Raw genomic sequence first — 15,830 nt, forward strand, 5'->3', positions numbered from 1 at the left:
GTTGCAAGCATCCAGAAACAGCTGTAGGATACAAGTGAGTGGAAGCATTAGGATGTGAGTGAGTGGAAGTTAGTGGATGATTCCCAGGAGGCTGCATTTGTGCAGTCAGAGCAGCTCTGACTGGAAGAGATTGTCTTCTGTCTGGACCTGTCTGTGGGCAATTTGCTCTCCTTGCTGGACCTCCAGGCCACTCATTGGTTATCAGGGAGGCTAACAGAGATTCTAGAATGTATTAAAACAAATTTAGTTAAAACAAGACCCTTATTAGTGTCATTAGGACACTTAACAGTTGTCATTTGGTTGCACCTTTGGTGTAGTCATTACTGACAGAAGACTCCTTGTCTGCACAAAGAATACACAGCAGGCAAGTGTGAAAGTTAGTATTTGGGCCTCCTTGTCAGAAATGAACAAAGATTTAAAAAGTCATTGTGTTATATTATGAAATGTGACAACTTTGCCAAGTGTGAAAGAATTCCTTGCAAATTGGGAGTTTGGGAGCCAACATGTGAGAGAAGTTCTTGCTGTAACTGTCAGACCCTTCATATCGTGGAAAGACGTGAAAACTTAGAAAAGAATGAAAAAGGCTTGAAGACCAGTGGGTATAAACTGCTTGGAATACCATTAGGGAAAATACATTTTGTTTCAAGAATGCAGAAATTCAGCCAAATCAGATTTTGGAAAACAAGTAATGAGAAATTAAAACATCTTTGAGCTAGGTGTACAGGCATAGTTATTTTCTTTGAAGACTTGTGGCAACTAACCAATATGTGAAAATGTTCATATTTGTTTTATGTAGTGCACAGGTTAATAGAAGGATTTGGTAACCAGCATGTTGCAACCAATGCAGTAAGTGCCGCACAGAATTGTAATACTTGAAGAGTTTACCCAAACTGAAACATTTGTGCAGCACGCACACTTTTCATATTCCTGTTTATATGGGAGACTCATGTGACAGAACCCCGTATGCTGCTTTCCCACAATGATCATGACTATTTGAACAGTACAGATAATCTCTCCTGACCTCTTGTATCAGTTTCTTAGTCACGAATTCATAGCAGAGTAGGAGGAGTTTCACACTTCTGCCTCTCCAGAAGCTCAGTTTTCTGGATGTGTCTCTCTGTGGTGATTCCATCCCTGAGTTGACAAGGAAAGTAAAACCCTATTCCATCACCTCCAACAGGAGGTATTATTCTGTCCAAGGAGTCATAAGGCTTTGCAAACTTCACAAATTGTGTTAGAGAAAAAAAAAAAAAAGAAATTGAGAGGTGAGGGTATGCATTGTGAAGTAGAAAAGAACCATTAAGAAGTTTAATATGTTATTCTCAGTTGGTTTTGGCAAACCATAAAAGACTGTGACTGAATGCAGATACTGTTGAAAAATGTGTGACATGAGTACACCAAGATCCAAGTTATCTCTGTCTATTTTCAAATTCTGTAAAAGTGAAGACGGAAATTACTTCATTTGTGCGTGGGGTTTCTCCATGCCTCTTCACACCTCTTGACCATCTCTGAGATGCTGTTATCAGTAGTCTGAAGTGTGTTGATAGTTCAGGGTTTACCATCCATCAGGATGTGTCTTAACCAGAAAGTGCTTCACAGCACACCAGCTTTAATGTGCTGTAAAATGGCATATATAGATAAATAGGATTTTAGTAAAAAAAACTTAATTATGTGGGCATTCAAAGTGCCAAGGCAGAACGGCAGAGACTTGGCTCTGCTCCCATGAAACCTATGGAAGTGTGGGACTGGCAATCCTTCTGGATGTGATAGTTTGTTAAAATTTAATTAAATACAGGTAAATGCTGCAAGGGCACCACGAGGGCCAGCTGCTCCCAGATGCTCTGTGGGCCACTGGGAGCACGGGGGCCACCCCAGGTCAGCTGGACAGGGCCTGTCCCACTGCCCCAGCTGGATGTTATGTAATGCTATATTTTTTAATTCAGGAAATTTCATTCATGATTTTATGATGCTGTTCCTACCACCATTTTTGCTGCAGGCTCTTTGTATCAGATTTAGCAATTGTGTGGCTGCTGAGTAAGTCAGTTCAGCAAACTGATTCAAAAGCACCACCCTCTAGATCCAACAGCAAAATTCTGTGTCACCTCTCCAAACCAATTCACCTTCCTGTTGCACAGCTGATGGGGCTGATGCAGAGAAAGAAAGGAAGCATTCAGGTGTCTTGGAGCCACTGACTTGATTTTAAAACTAAGCTAAAATTGAGGCTGCCATTGGTTGCTCTCCTTTCTGTCTGGCTCTGCTTCTGTCCTGTCCTTTTGTCCTCCCATCTTTATGCTCATCTTGGAGAGAGGCAGGGAGATGAACGATCTGGAAAGTGCCTTTCATAAGGTTGGTCTTCAGCTGGTTTAACTCTCCATCCCAGCTCATGGCAGGGTGACATGTGGCACTGCTATGCAAGGATGAGGGCAGGAGTGTGTGAATGAATGCATGAACAAGAGGGAAGCAGCTCTGGTTTTGACAATGTAAACTGTCATCACACCCTGGAAAAGGTGGTGCCTGAGCCACATATGTCAAATGGTGAGATATTCCTGGAACTACACATTTTTCTCATAGTTTTGGTCACTCATCTGCCACATACACAACTGTTTTGGATAAATGAATGGCTCAGTAATGCCCCTAGTTTGTTCTCTACTGCCTGCTTTAAGTTTGCTTCCTTGGGCACTGCACACCCTGGGAGTTGTAGGAGACACACAGGACCTGACAGCCAGTGGTCTACAGCTGGTAATTAGTAACATTTAGCAGCTGCTGAGCAGGATAGCAGTCTGTTATCCTTGCAGATCTCTACTGTAAATCGTGAGGAGTTGCTTACAAGGCTTCTAAACCAGCTGGCATAAACTTTGTCTGCATGTTGTGCAAGTTAAAGAAAGAGGGACTGAGTCCTGCTTCATAAAGAATATAAGTCAGCAGTAATTTGATTTATGCCAATTAGGTAGCATTGGCATAGGATCAACATAAATGTTGGTGAAACAGAGGGGGTGTACAGTCTGTTCAGATGAAAATCTGTTGTATGCAAATTCCATAACTCTTAAAATTAGGGAAAAGCATGGGTATGACAGTGGTTTTCAAATTAAGGTGCTGTCCACAGAATGAGTTATTTTGCTGATGTCTGTTTTCTTGTTTATCATTTAATGACTATAGGACTGGAAATTTGAAAATTCTGAAATAAATTTAACTTTTTAATAAAATGCTGTAAGATCTGAAGTTTTTATTCAATTCTACAAACATTTGAATGTACAATCAAGTGTTTCTGTAGCTGAAAAGTTTGCCTAAAAATTATAATGGTAATTTAAAGAGCTTTCAAACATATCTCTAAGGTGAACCTTAGTGGGTGGGTTGTGAGCTTTTGTAATACTTGCCTGTAGCCTGATTATAAAGTTCTTGCTGATTGTAGTCACCTTTGTCAGGAAGTCCAGGAGAATCCATACATGGGAGACAGATAAAATATGTGTAAAAAATGAAATAGATGACCTAAATGCTAAGATATTTAATTAATTTGGTTTTTTTTAACCTTGAAATAAATAAATCTTACTAACTAGCTGGAAGTGAAAGTTTTAAGAATAGCTGTATTTAAGTTTACTGTGTGGTCAACTACTTTCCCCTAGGGTTAATTTCAGAGTGTTAAACTTCCAGTAAATGTTACAAAGCTTTATTTTTATTGTAATTTTATCTCACTAACAGACCTTCTGGATCCAGTCAGGTCTGTGCTACCAGTTTCTGTTGACACAGCTATTTTGTCCTCGGAAGTAGCTATGCTGGCAAAACCCTGGCTGTGATGATAGACCCAGTATTTTCAGCTAAGCATGTGTTATTTTGTTTGGTGGTGTTGAAGGATTTTACCAACAGTTCTGTTATATATACAGGTCATAGGTGCAGTGAGATAAAATCATAGCTTTATTAGTGACTAAAACAGACCTTACCACAACAGTTCTCTCCCTCTGGCCTGGCCAAAGCTCTAAATGGAGGCAAAACCAGGGGTCACCACGATTGCTTTTTGATCCTCGGTGTGCCCCTTGCAGCAATGTCTTTGGGCCATAGAAGTGAATGGCTACTTCCAGTCTTCTCAAAATTACTGTGATTTACACCACTGTTTTTCCACATTACTCTAGATATTGTCAGTGCATGCACTTGCAAGTAATGATGTAAATTAAGTTCTTTTTATTTGAAAGAGTAACTGTAAAGCAGATGGGAGTTGAGCAGAAAACAGATGTTTTGCCTTCCGCATCACAACTCAGGAGTGTCACATTTGACTGCTGCCCATTGTCACTTTTGTGTAAGGAGATAGGTTAATTTGTCACTGCTTGGGCATTGTAAGAGATACACACCAGGATTTTTTAGGCCATTGGGCTTGTGGACTTAATATTTTCCAGTGGATACACAGACTGCATTATATTTAATGTATATAGAAATGAAAGAGGGGGAATTTGCCTGAGAAAAAGTTTAAAATTTACCAGTTCTTTAATAACTGTAGCCCTAACTTATAAATTATTCTGTCTATGTCTACAATGATAGAAATGTCTGTCCCATGAGAGAACTGTGACTCTCCTCATGGGTCTCATTGGAGTTGGACCTGGTGACCGTGTGGCCCAGAGACACAACCATTATTTTCCATATGGAAAATGTTTTCAGTTCAAGATACCTCAGATAGCAGGAGGGCTGTGCCCTCAACCTCCAGAGTGATAGTGCATGGCAGGAAGCTGTCAGGGCTGGTGAGTGCCTGGCCATGGACACACAACAGTTGATGGCACAAGGCCTGGTAGGAAAGCAGCAGAGGACTAGGCAGAAAGAAAGGGACTTACCTTGTCACATGCTTTCCTGTGCTGCTTGTGGTTCCCTCCCACACTGGAGTGATCAAGCCCCTCAGCTGTTTCCAAGGCTGGGGTCTGACTGATTTCTCCACAAATAAAGTATGGGGAAGAGCTACCATGTATTTTGATCTTCCATCATTAAGGCTGGGAGAGATGTTGAGTGGGGCTGTGGGAGTACCTCTGTCAGTCTGTTTTGATGGAGGCTCGGTTTGTTTCTTTTAAAGGTAATGTGTTGAATGGAGCACAGAAATCAGCCTGACATTTCCCATCGTGCTTTTAATTTCAGAAGAGAATCAATGATCCAGTTGCTTTCAGTTCATGGCATTAGGATTCCTGGCTACCTGGAAAAAAATTATAAACTATGGGAACTCTGACAGGGAGGATGGAAACATAAGCCCTGTCCTTATCAGTGCTCTGTTCAAACAGTGGGCGGTATAGCTTGGATAGGCAAGGCTAAAGCTCTCAAATTCAACCAATATAGAAAGAGTAATTTCCCTCTCTTCATTTCTGAAGTCTGTGAATGGCACATTTATCTGTCCAAATGTGCATATTTTGTTTAGGGTTTGCTGCCTTTAATCTTTGCGCAGAAAAGATGGGAATTTATTTCCAAGAGTTCTCCTGAAAACGAGGAGATCTGAACAAGTCTGACAGATGTTGCCAATGAACTCTGGAAATACTTCATGTAAAAAAAGCAGTAGGATTACAAATCAGTTGTTTGCAAAGCCCATTAAGGGTATGACTGCTCTGAATAACCACTGATGAGCTTGCTCTCAAGGAAAGCCTGAGCTCTTGCACCAGTGACAGTGTGGTAACAGTATTGCTGCAGTAAATGTCTTTGTTAGGTAAACAAGACACTTTAAAAGAATGATTAAATTACTGGTACTCGGATTTTAAAATTTAATTTTAAGCTAGTCATAGCAAAGGCATGAGGTAAATATTTCTTCTAAGACTGTTAGCCAAACATTTATGACATCTTGCATTATTTCTTTTGCTGTTCTGATTAAGAAATTACCAGAGACTAGCATTCATCTGTTCTCACATGTAGCTGAGTTGTGTAGCAGGTTTCTCATAAACCTCTTCAGTACAAGCGGAAAAGTATAGAGTGGCTGCTGAGGAATGAGAAAAGAGAACTAAAGAGGTACGAAAGTGGAGAGAATTCTGAGTGATTAATCTGTACAGAGTTTAAGATGCCAGTGGTGGAGCAAATATCTGACTGTGGAGGAACTAATGGCAAAATAGGACACTTAACTGGTGGAAATGGGAGGAGTGGAAAGATGCTATTGCACATCTTTCAGTATCACTTCGGCAGTGATTCAATTTCATGGTCAGTTTATGCCCAAACTACTTTCAGCTATTGGTGGAAAGTGGTGGCTACACCATTCTTCCTATTCATACCTGTTACCCAGTGCCACATTCCCAGATTTTTGATCTAGTCGGGAAACTAATCTTTGCCATGTGCCACGTGACAAAAATGTGCAACCGGGGCTAGGAAGAGAATGTGATAATCCGTTCCAGAATCAGCAGCATTTTAGCTATGCTTCTGCAGCAGTAAGTCATGTTTATGCACATAATGAACAAGTAAAGCCTTCCAGCTGGAGTTATTCCTGCTAAACTAAAGAGAGCAAAAATAGATGTTAACAGGAACAAAGTTTGCACTTGCTGGCTGCTATTCCCCAGAGGAAGAGTTAATAGGAGCATACACTGGCACTCTATATACAGCACAGTAGATGGCCAACTGTTAGGTTTTACATATTTCAGAGCCTTATTTTTGTCTGTTCTGTTACTACTAAAACTGAGTTTGCTGTGAATGCAACATTGCCCAGCTTCTAAGTTTGTGTTACCATTAGTAGCAGATCCCTGGTGAGTTACTGATAGCCCTGGGCCCTCTGAATTCACATTTCAGGCTCTGCTGTGACTTCAGATCCTTTTCTCTGCAGCATACATAAGGTCATGGATAGCTCTATATGCCAGCATAGCCAGATTATGTTGAGCACATCACAGTGTAAGTGCTGCCGTGTATATCAAAATTCTTAATGCATTGCACACCACAGTCACACAGAGCTAAACAAAACTGTTAGGTAATTGTCACCTTGTCATCAGCCAGTTGCTATAACAACTAAAACAAGGCTCAAAGCAAGCCAAGACAAGCCCAGAAAAAGTAAAGCCTTACAGTCCTAGTTTCACAGGCAAAGTTAGTACAAGACCTGTGCCTGGTAACAGGCACAGCAGTAATGACTGTACTGCATTATCAGGCTGTATAATAAGTCAGAATTGAGTCAATACAACCAATGGAAAGTGAAAAGGTATTCAGCTCTCTGGAATAATTTGGTTAAAATTTTAACATCAAGCATACATAAAAAGGTTGTTGTTGTTTATTTGTTGATTATTATTTTTCTTTTCTGATGAGGCTTCAATGCATTCAATGCTTTCGGAAACACCTTTATTAGATATGAAATTAGGTACGAAATTCTGTTTTAAGTAGTCAATATTTTTTTTGTGTCAAATCTAAAAGATGTCAGAGAATGGATGGACCTGTTTTTACACACACAGGAAGGGCTTCAGAGTTTGCTGGAAGTTCTTTACTCTTGGGTTTTGGGGGTTTTTTCAGCTAAATGTCAGCTTCCTGCCTCTAAGTAATTTTTTAGTCTCATCTTGCTTGTAAACTTTTCTTACATGAAAGATTGCAAGTAAAACAAGTTTTAAAAGAAAGTCTTGCGAATACTTCCTTAAAATTGCACAAATTAAGAGATATATAGCCTTTCTTGAATAGAGTTTTGTATTACTTTCTGCCCTCATTAGGGCAATTAATCCCAAATTACTAGCAGTAGCTAGTATTTACTATCTAACTACTTCTAGGCAGTAGTTCAATCAAAAGGAAAATATGAACATAAGGTGAAGATTTTCCTACTGACTATTGAAGTCTTAAGTAAATGATCTGAGTTGCATAGTAGGAAGGGGGATTTTGTTTCTGTGATCTTCTTTTCTTGATATTTTTTTTTTAATTGTGTTTTGCAGAGGGGATAAATTCAAGGAAAGAATAATTTTTTTAACTTGCTTTTAAATGCAGAGGAATGTAGCACATAATCCTCATTCAGGACACAGACTTTTGCCCAGCTGAAAGGAGAGTTTGCATATCTTGCCCTGGTAGTCTGTGTGATGTGAATTTCCTGAAGCACTGATCAAACTACTTGCAATAATGAGGAAAAATACACCAGACCAAAAAAAAAAGAAAAAAAAAACCTGCTGATCTTCTATCCACATTCCCTAATATTTTTGTATGTGACTCAATAATTTATTTATGGTCACAATTATTTAATATTCTGCTTGAAGATCAGAGTTAACATATTAATTCTTTATGCTGCAATTTTGGTCTGCATTTCTTCTGGGAGAAAAAAATAAAGGCAAACCCACAAATTCTTATGGATTTCAAACTTGGAAATAGAAATGGTCTGTCATCTTTTGGTTTCAACTGCGAGGAGCTGCAAAATGGATCTGGAAAGGCAATACTTTGCTTTGCATACCTTCTCTGTGAGAACAAAGCCTTGGGGGGTTGATGGGAGGAAGAGATCCAATAAATTGCCCATATTTTTTATACCTGAGTAGGCAGAGTTTCTTTCTGTCTCTTGGTTTCTATTTTAGGCTCCAGAAGAAATTCTTGTGGAATACTGTTAGAAATGTAATTTCCCAACCCACTGACCTTCCCATGTGTCCTGATTCTGCCAAAAGAGAAGGGTCATCCTCCAGTGTCTTTGCTTAGAAGGACCTATCCAAAAGCTGCTTTTGTGATCCCAAAGCTCTTAATGATTGAGACCCAATGACCCAACAAGAAACTCTGCATTTTATTTTTGCTGGTGTTATCTTTATGCCATCAGAGTCAGTTCTCACATGCAGAGATAGCCAGATGTAAAGGGTGTGTAAGTCCCTTTGTGAATGGGGGAAGGGAACATCCTCCTTTGGGTAACTCCTTGCTTGTCTTATCCCACCTTGTAGAAACACAGACTGAGGATGCTGTATCGTTATCAGTCCAAGTCAATATAAGACTTCTGCCACCAACCCACCATGCGCTTGCCCTGCTGCCACATGATGTGTGCATTTTTTTTTTCCTCTGGAAAACAGGATGGAGGAAAGGGAACACTTTGGAGTGTTAATTTCTTCAGGTGAAATCCTGATGGGATTGGGAGAATGAAATTATTTTCAGAGCCTTAAGAAATCTTCTGTGATATGGAAATATTTCCTGCCCTACTAAAGAAATGGCATAACATAGGAACATTGGAAGTATTAACTCTTGAGTTAAGGATGTAGTTGCATGCCTGTTTAAGGAAGGAGGATTTATGATAAATCTTTCCTCACTTTAAACCTGAGGTAGAAAGAGCACCTCCATATGTGGTAAGAAATTTAGGTATTAAAAAAAGGAAGGAACTTAGTTCTGAACCTCTATTTTTAATGGTCTCTGTCTGGATGAGAACAAGTGTGTGTTCAGTATGAGATTTGTGGATCTGAGAGAGCATAAAAGGAATGGTTTGCTTTTTCTTGTTCATCCATTTCTCCCAAAGTTGTGAAATTTTGTAAATACTTCTGTACCTTCCCACTCTGGTTCTGTGCTGTTCATCTTACTTAGCAGATGTTGTACAGTTTCTTTTATTCTATGTTACCTAATGCTGCAATTCTACTTTTGGTGGATGTGCTGGGGACAACAGGGGCTTCTAATAATAACTTTTACCAGAACATGTAAGTCTTTAACAGTTATGTAAATTAAATGAGGCAAAACCTTTGGTGAGGAGAAATAGGTAACATGGAGCTATTCATAAAGTAAGAATTTATATGGTACTTTTGATTGATTTTTGATTTTCAAAGTTTAAAAAAGAGCAAAAGATTAAATGGATTTGCCTAACTATTGTAAATATTTGTCCATTATACCAGTGTGTTTTTGCTATATAATGTGTTTAGTAATGATGATACCAAGTGTTTCACTCTAATTTTACAGGCTTGCAACTATTTAACCAAATATTCTTTCTTAGGAGAAATTTTTCAAGGGCACCTGGTCAAAAATAATTCAGCACATTCAGAAAACATCACTTCCATAAATTGACAATATTTGAAAAGAAAACTGACCCCTTTCAAGTAGTTCAAGTGGGTGTCTGAATGCTGTGAGAAGTTTATATGTACAATGAAAATGGAGTTGCAATATATTCTTGAGAAAAAAAAAACACATACAGAGAATGTATAGATAGGAAAGAGGTGGTGTTCGTGAGTCTCTTGACAGATTCACAGAAGAGCCTTGAGACTATCTCTGTAGTCTCTGGCCATCCTGTGGGATAGGCATCTCATTAGAACCCATTTCTGGGGTATTCACAACTTAAAATTTCTTTGCAGTTTTTTGCACAAGTCCATTCAGGATCTTAGCTAGGAATTAAGCTCAAGATTTCCAGATGATGGAGACAGAACCACCTGTGCTGCTACTCAGGCAACATTATTGGCAGTTACTCTCATGGAGAGAGGTCTTTTGAAAGGGTTCGTCATGCCAGTTTAATGAAGACAGGGTTGCAATGCTGGTGTGGAGTCCCCTGGTACTGCCAGGCATTGCTGCTGTGCAGTTCTGTTCAAGGAAGGAACACTGTTTCCCTGAGTTAGTCAGTGCTTTGATTCAGAGTGAAAAGGTTATAAAGTCAATAAAGACCATGGGGGAAAAGTGCTGAGTTTGCACACTTGAGTGAGCACCAGTGTGAAGGGTTGTGGTTTTGCTTGCACTTTATAAGCCTGTTTTCATTTCAAAGGGGTTTGGTACATGTAACTGGGAGTGGCGTTTGGCTCCAAATATCGTTTTAAAGATTAAGCTGCATCAGTGATCTGCCAATGCACTGGAAAGGTTAAATTGAGTGCAGATCATTTAGCTTTGGCATGATGATTAATTTCAAGTTATATCAGTTACAAATACTAGTTTCAAGTATTTACTGGAAAATCCAATAATTGCATGGGAACTTTGCAAAGTAAAATAACACCAGTTAACTGTGATTTTGCTCCCAAATGAACTGATCAGGTGATTGTGACCTTGACACAGCTCTTTGCTCCAGCTCTCCCCTCTGCTCTCCTATGTACAAAACTGACATGATCACCTATACACTTAAAAAGTCCTTGGTACTGTTCATATTTACTGTTAATTACCAAAGGTCTTTTGTTTTACAGGCTTAGCTATTAAAACAGGGGAGATGGCAAATGCTGACATGATAGTTTTGCACTGTTATATAAGAGGTTTGCATATATTATTAAATCCCCTAATGAAGATGATGAAGAATCAGCCTGTTAGCAGTTCAGAATTAGGTATACTGCTGGTATATTAGATACATTAACTCTTGTTCCTCTTTTCTTTGATATTTCAGTGCTACGGCTGTTGAAGGATGGTGCTGACCCTCATATGCTTCTTTCCTCAGGAGGCTCCTTGCTCCATCTGGTAAGAGGGACTGAAGATTAGTGTTAGTGACTGTGGATAAATATGGTGGGATAGTGAGTAGCAGATTTGGCATATTAATGAAAAAGAAAGGCTTAGCAATATTTTTTTAACTACACTGAGCTCTGCTATGGCTATGATTGCATCCAGCAATGCTTTTTAAATAAATGGTCATTTCCAAATTGCTTACAAAAGAATGGATCATGTCATAGAAGTGGTAGCTAACAAAGGAGAATGAAATGTTTTATTTATAAATTATCTGTGCAGTAAGAAAGAATAAAGGAAATATTGCTTGATTCCAAGTACAAAATTATATGGTTCAGAGATTCACAGTTCCTATATGAAAAAACCCCATGATTTAGCATATTTCCTTTTGTTTTTGTGCATATTTTCTTGCACCAGTTTCCTACATGTGGATAGTTAGCACATTATTTGCTTTTAGTTTATCATTATTTGCATAACAATTCCGATTAAGTAACAAGAAGATAAAATAAAAACAATTTGTATATAATAACCAAAATAAAAACAAGAGGTAAGGGCATGTGGAGGAAAGACTGACAGGCAGACAGAAAATACCATAGGAGTAGAATTTCGACATTGCTGAAACCAGTAGCAAAATTCATAATTAATTCCTACATCTTATGATCCTTTTCCTTGGTCTGTGATGCTTCAGTTGCAGCCAGGCTCTCTGTTCAATGTGAAACTATTTTAAGACTTTGCTGCACACTGTGGCTAAAAGAAATGCAACTGAGCAAAGTAACAAAAAGTCTGCTGGCAGAGTGTTTCCTTTTAAAACACTTGGATTGAGTTTCTCATAGTGTGTATACAAAATAGAGAAATTTATTGATGAAAAAGAGCCCTTGTAATATTACTGGACTCCAGCACACCTGTGACCGTGTTCTTGCAAGATACAGCATTTCCGTTATGGAATCAATCTGTGTTTTCCATCTTCCATAGCCACGCTATTTACCAAGGACTTTAGGAAATAGAGGCCAAGGTATGGGGAGAGTGCAGTACTGATTTGGAAGAGAGAAATTTTAATTCTCTTTTCTCTCCTCCAGCTCTTTGTCTGCTGTAAAGGTGCTCAATCACTCTTTAAAAATGCAGTCCAAATGAGATGTTATCTTTGGCATTCCCAAAACAGAGGCATCCCAAATCTTACCCCCTACCAAAAGCTCTAGAAGGCAATCTTTATCTTCAGTGTGGATGACTTAAGTGTAAGGCATTTTAAAATAAAAGAAAAAAAAATTATTCTTCAGGGATTTTATGTTGCTTTGTCTAGTTTAGCTGATGCACACTTTTTAACTGCAGATAAAATCTGCAGCTGAACTGTGTCATTTTAGGTTTTTTGATCTGCATCACGCCCCAATTCACTGTCACAATCAGTATCTCTCAACTGGTGCCTGCTGCTTCACAGGCACCCATACGCTTCCAAAGGAAGGAAAGATTTCTGCAGTAAGAAATTTGCAGTAGAGAGCTATGTGTAACCTACTGCCTCAGTTTAGTCAGAGTTACGTGTAAGTACTCATAATTCATTTACAGGAAAATGCTCATCCTACTGGAGATAGAGGCAAACCTGAATTCAATGAAATTGGGATTTGACCCTGATTTGGGAGCAGTACAGAGAGGAGAGAAGAATCATGATGCAGGGAAACAGATAAGCCAAGTTTGTTTTCCAGCAAGAATTGAAACTAGTGATTTGGCATGCACCTGTGTTATATTCTTAATTGTTAGTTTTACCACTGTGAAACTGCTTTGTCAGAAGGGGGGCTTAGATTTATTCTTTCCAGTTGTAAGCAAAATGTTTTTATGCCAGAATGAATGGAAAATCTATTTATCTTGATGTTTTTCTTAGAATCTGATTCATTATATAATTCCTTCTTCCTTTTCCATATCAGTTAACTTCCAAAATGTGATATAATTCTTAAAAAAAATCAAACGTGACACTTGATAAAGATTCTGCTTTTAGCCCTGTAAACAGTATCCCAATATAGTGGAATCTAGTGAAGCTATGGGAACTTCAAAGGATTCACTGAACTCTCTTTAGGTTTCATGGGAGGAAAAGTGCAATAAAAAGCGAGTACTTGCCTGAGCTGCCCATTCAGTGGGAAGCCCATGGTGCCATATAAATTCACACAGGCAGTCACCCACCCCTGCCCTTATAACAAAGTATGTGTGTAACTGTTTTATTCTGGAACTTTTACTGAGCTTGTCCAGTTGTTTCACAAAATCCATTAAGCAGGAATCAAGGAGCAGCAACAAATCTAAGCTGCAACTAATGACAAAAGGCTCTATGTCTATTATTAATACAAAAAATGGCTCAGTGATACCTGTCATCTGTAGAATTTTTTTTTTTTTTACTTAACAATGCCTTGAAATTGTGGTTAGTGTTAGATTATGCTGATCTGTAATATAAAGTGTCTTACCTCTGATTTGTTAAAATTTCAACACAGAACAGCTCAATTTAAGTTGTACTGATGCAATGAATGATACTGATGCAACAAAACAAAACTATGTCTAGAGCTGCCTGCTAAGTTAAAGGAAATACATCAGAACTTCATTTCTGTTCTATAATTTAATGGTCAGTATATCTAGAAATCATTTAGGGCATAACTTCTTTTTATCCTGATGAAATTAACATTCATCTTTTGGGTTATGTCTGTTTATGAATGCAGGGGAACATGCAGCTGCTGCATTCAGCTGAAGATCTCAGCTATATCTTGACTTCACAGTCAAATCCAGTTACACACTTTTCTTTCTTCCCCACTTCCTTTAGTATCCTGGCTTCCATGCCAGATTAAAATAAGTCTCTAAAGAGTTACTGAGATTGTGTGTAAGTCTTGAGTAAGGATCTTAACTGAGGTACCCTGACAGTCTTTTAAGGTATTATCCATAACCTTATGCATAAAAAGTCACAAATGTGACAGAGGAGCAAGGTCGAAACAATGTCTAGGCCATTTTTTTCTTTTCTACTAAAATTTGTGAGCATGACCAAGGTGTAGAAACACACACACATGCACACATACAGATGTGCATCCCTCCGCCCCACAAAAACACCCTTAGTGTGAGCAGTATTTATCTGGCAGAGAGGCTTGAACAGGAATCAGTATAGTTAGTGGGTTGGAAATAGAAGTGGGGTATGAAGAGGGGTGTATTCTTGCCGTGAAGTTCGCAGAAGGCAGAAATTCATGTATGTGTGGACATGTGTATGTGTGGGTGTACATACACTTAGATGCCTCTACTCATGATGTGATCATCATGCACTGATGCCTGTGCACTGACTTGGAATGACAATATAGAACAGAAAAAAGCCCCATCCTTACTGTAGATTCAGCAGATTTCATACAGGAAATAAGGGAGTCTGTGAATCATGCACATGGAACTGGTAATCTCCACACAATTATTTCTATAGATTTCTCAGCTGTTGTTCCCTACAAACACAACAGCTTAACTACAGTGCGTCATCCTCCCAGTTTAAATCATATGTAATAAATTTAGTTGTACACTGAGGAAAACACCATCCCTAATCTGCTCTTTTTTCTTCTAGTGTGCTCGCTATGATAATGCATTTGCTGCAGAAATTCTAATTGACAGAGGAGTAAATGTAAATCATCAAGATGAGGATTTTTGGACATCAATGCATGTAGCCTGTGCCTGTGATAATCCTGATATCATCCTGCTACTGCTATTAGTAAGTAAAGCAATCCAATGCATTGTGTGATTGAAAAGGAGACAGAATGTAGCACCCTCAGGTCTGAAACTGCTGTATGAATGCAACATATTGCTATTAATCATATCAGTGAAAGCATATATTGTGTTTGGTTTTTTCTTGACATTGCTTTAGTGCTCAGGATTTTAGAAGGCGTTTTTAGGACTTCAATGAGAATAAATTGCAAACATCAATGTCAAGTATCTCCTATTTCTTCTGTGTGGTCAGGAGCTTATATCGCGGATAAGCACTCAGTACCAAATGGGATATTCAGACAATTTCTTTTCTCCTTGTCACTTTCTGTTAAGAGTTGAGGTCTCAGACAATCTTATAAAAACCTTCCTCTGAAAAGCAAATATTGGCTCACTTATACTCAGTATTCATAAAAAAGTGCTTGTGGACATGGTCAAAATAAGACAAATTTAATATTGATGTAAACAACTTCGACTTTCTAATGCTGAGTTTGTCCAATATACAATAGATATGGAATTCAGCCTTTGTAGAGGAGTAGTGTGCCCAGGTGGCCGAGAAGGCCAGTGGCATCTTGGCCTTTGTCAGCAATAGTGCGGCCAGTAGGACCAGGGCAGTGATTGTCGCTCTGTACTCAGCACTGGTGAGGCTGCACCTCAAATTCTGTGTTTAGGTTAGGGCCCCTCACTACAAGAAAGCTATTGAGGATCTGGAGCAAGTCCAGGGAAAGGCAGCAGAGCTGAGGAAGGATCTGGACCACGAGTCCTATGAAAAGGAGCTGGGATTGTTTAGGACAGAGAAGAAAAGGCTCAGAGAAAACCTGAAAGGAGGTTGTAGCAAGGCAGGGGATTGGCCCCTCTTGCCAGATAGCAAGCAACAGGAC

At 38.9% G+C, this 15,830-nt stretch overlaps 1 protein-coding gene across 1 annotated transcript in view; it reads left to right on the forward strand.

Moving 5' to 3' along the window:
- Window positions 1-15,830, forward strand: part of MYO16 (myosin XVI) — a 366,164-nt gene that overhangs the window by 116,869 nt on the left and 233,465 nt on the right. Inside the window, exons 4-5 of the mRNA XM_069003962.1 lie at window positions 11,201-11,271; window positions 14,816-14,959. Of these exons, the coding sequence (XP_068860063.1) occupies window positions 11,201-11,271; window positions 14,816-14,959 (215 nt within the window). The remainder of the gene's footprint in view (window positions 1-11,200; window positions 11,272-14,815; window positions 14,960-15,830) is intronic.

Source organism: Aphelocoma coerulescens, chromosome 1 (assembly GCF_041296385.1).
Source record: "Aphelocoma coerulescens isolate FSJ_1873_10779 chromosome 1, UR_Acoe_1.0, whole genome shotgun sequence".
NCBI classification, from domain to species: Eukaryota; Metazoa; Chordata; class Aves; order Passeriformes; family Corvidae; genus Aphelocoma; species Aphelocoma coerulescens.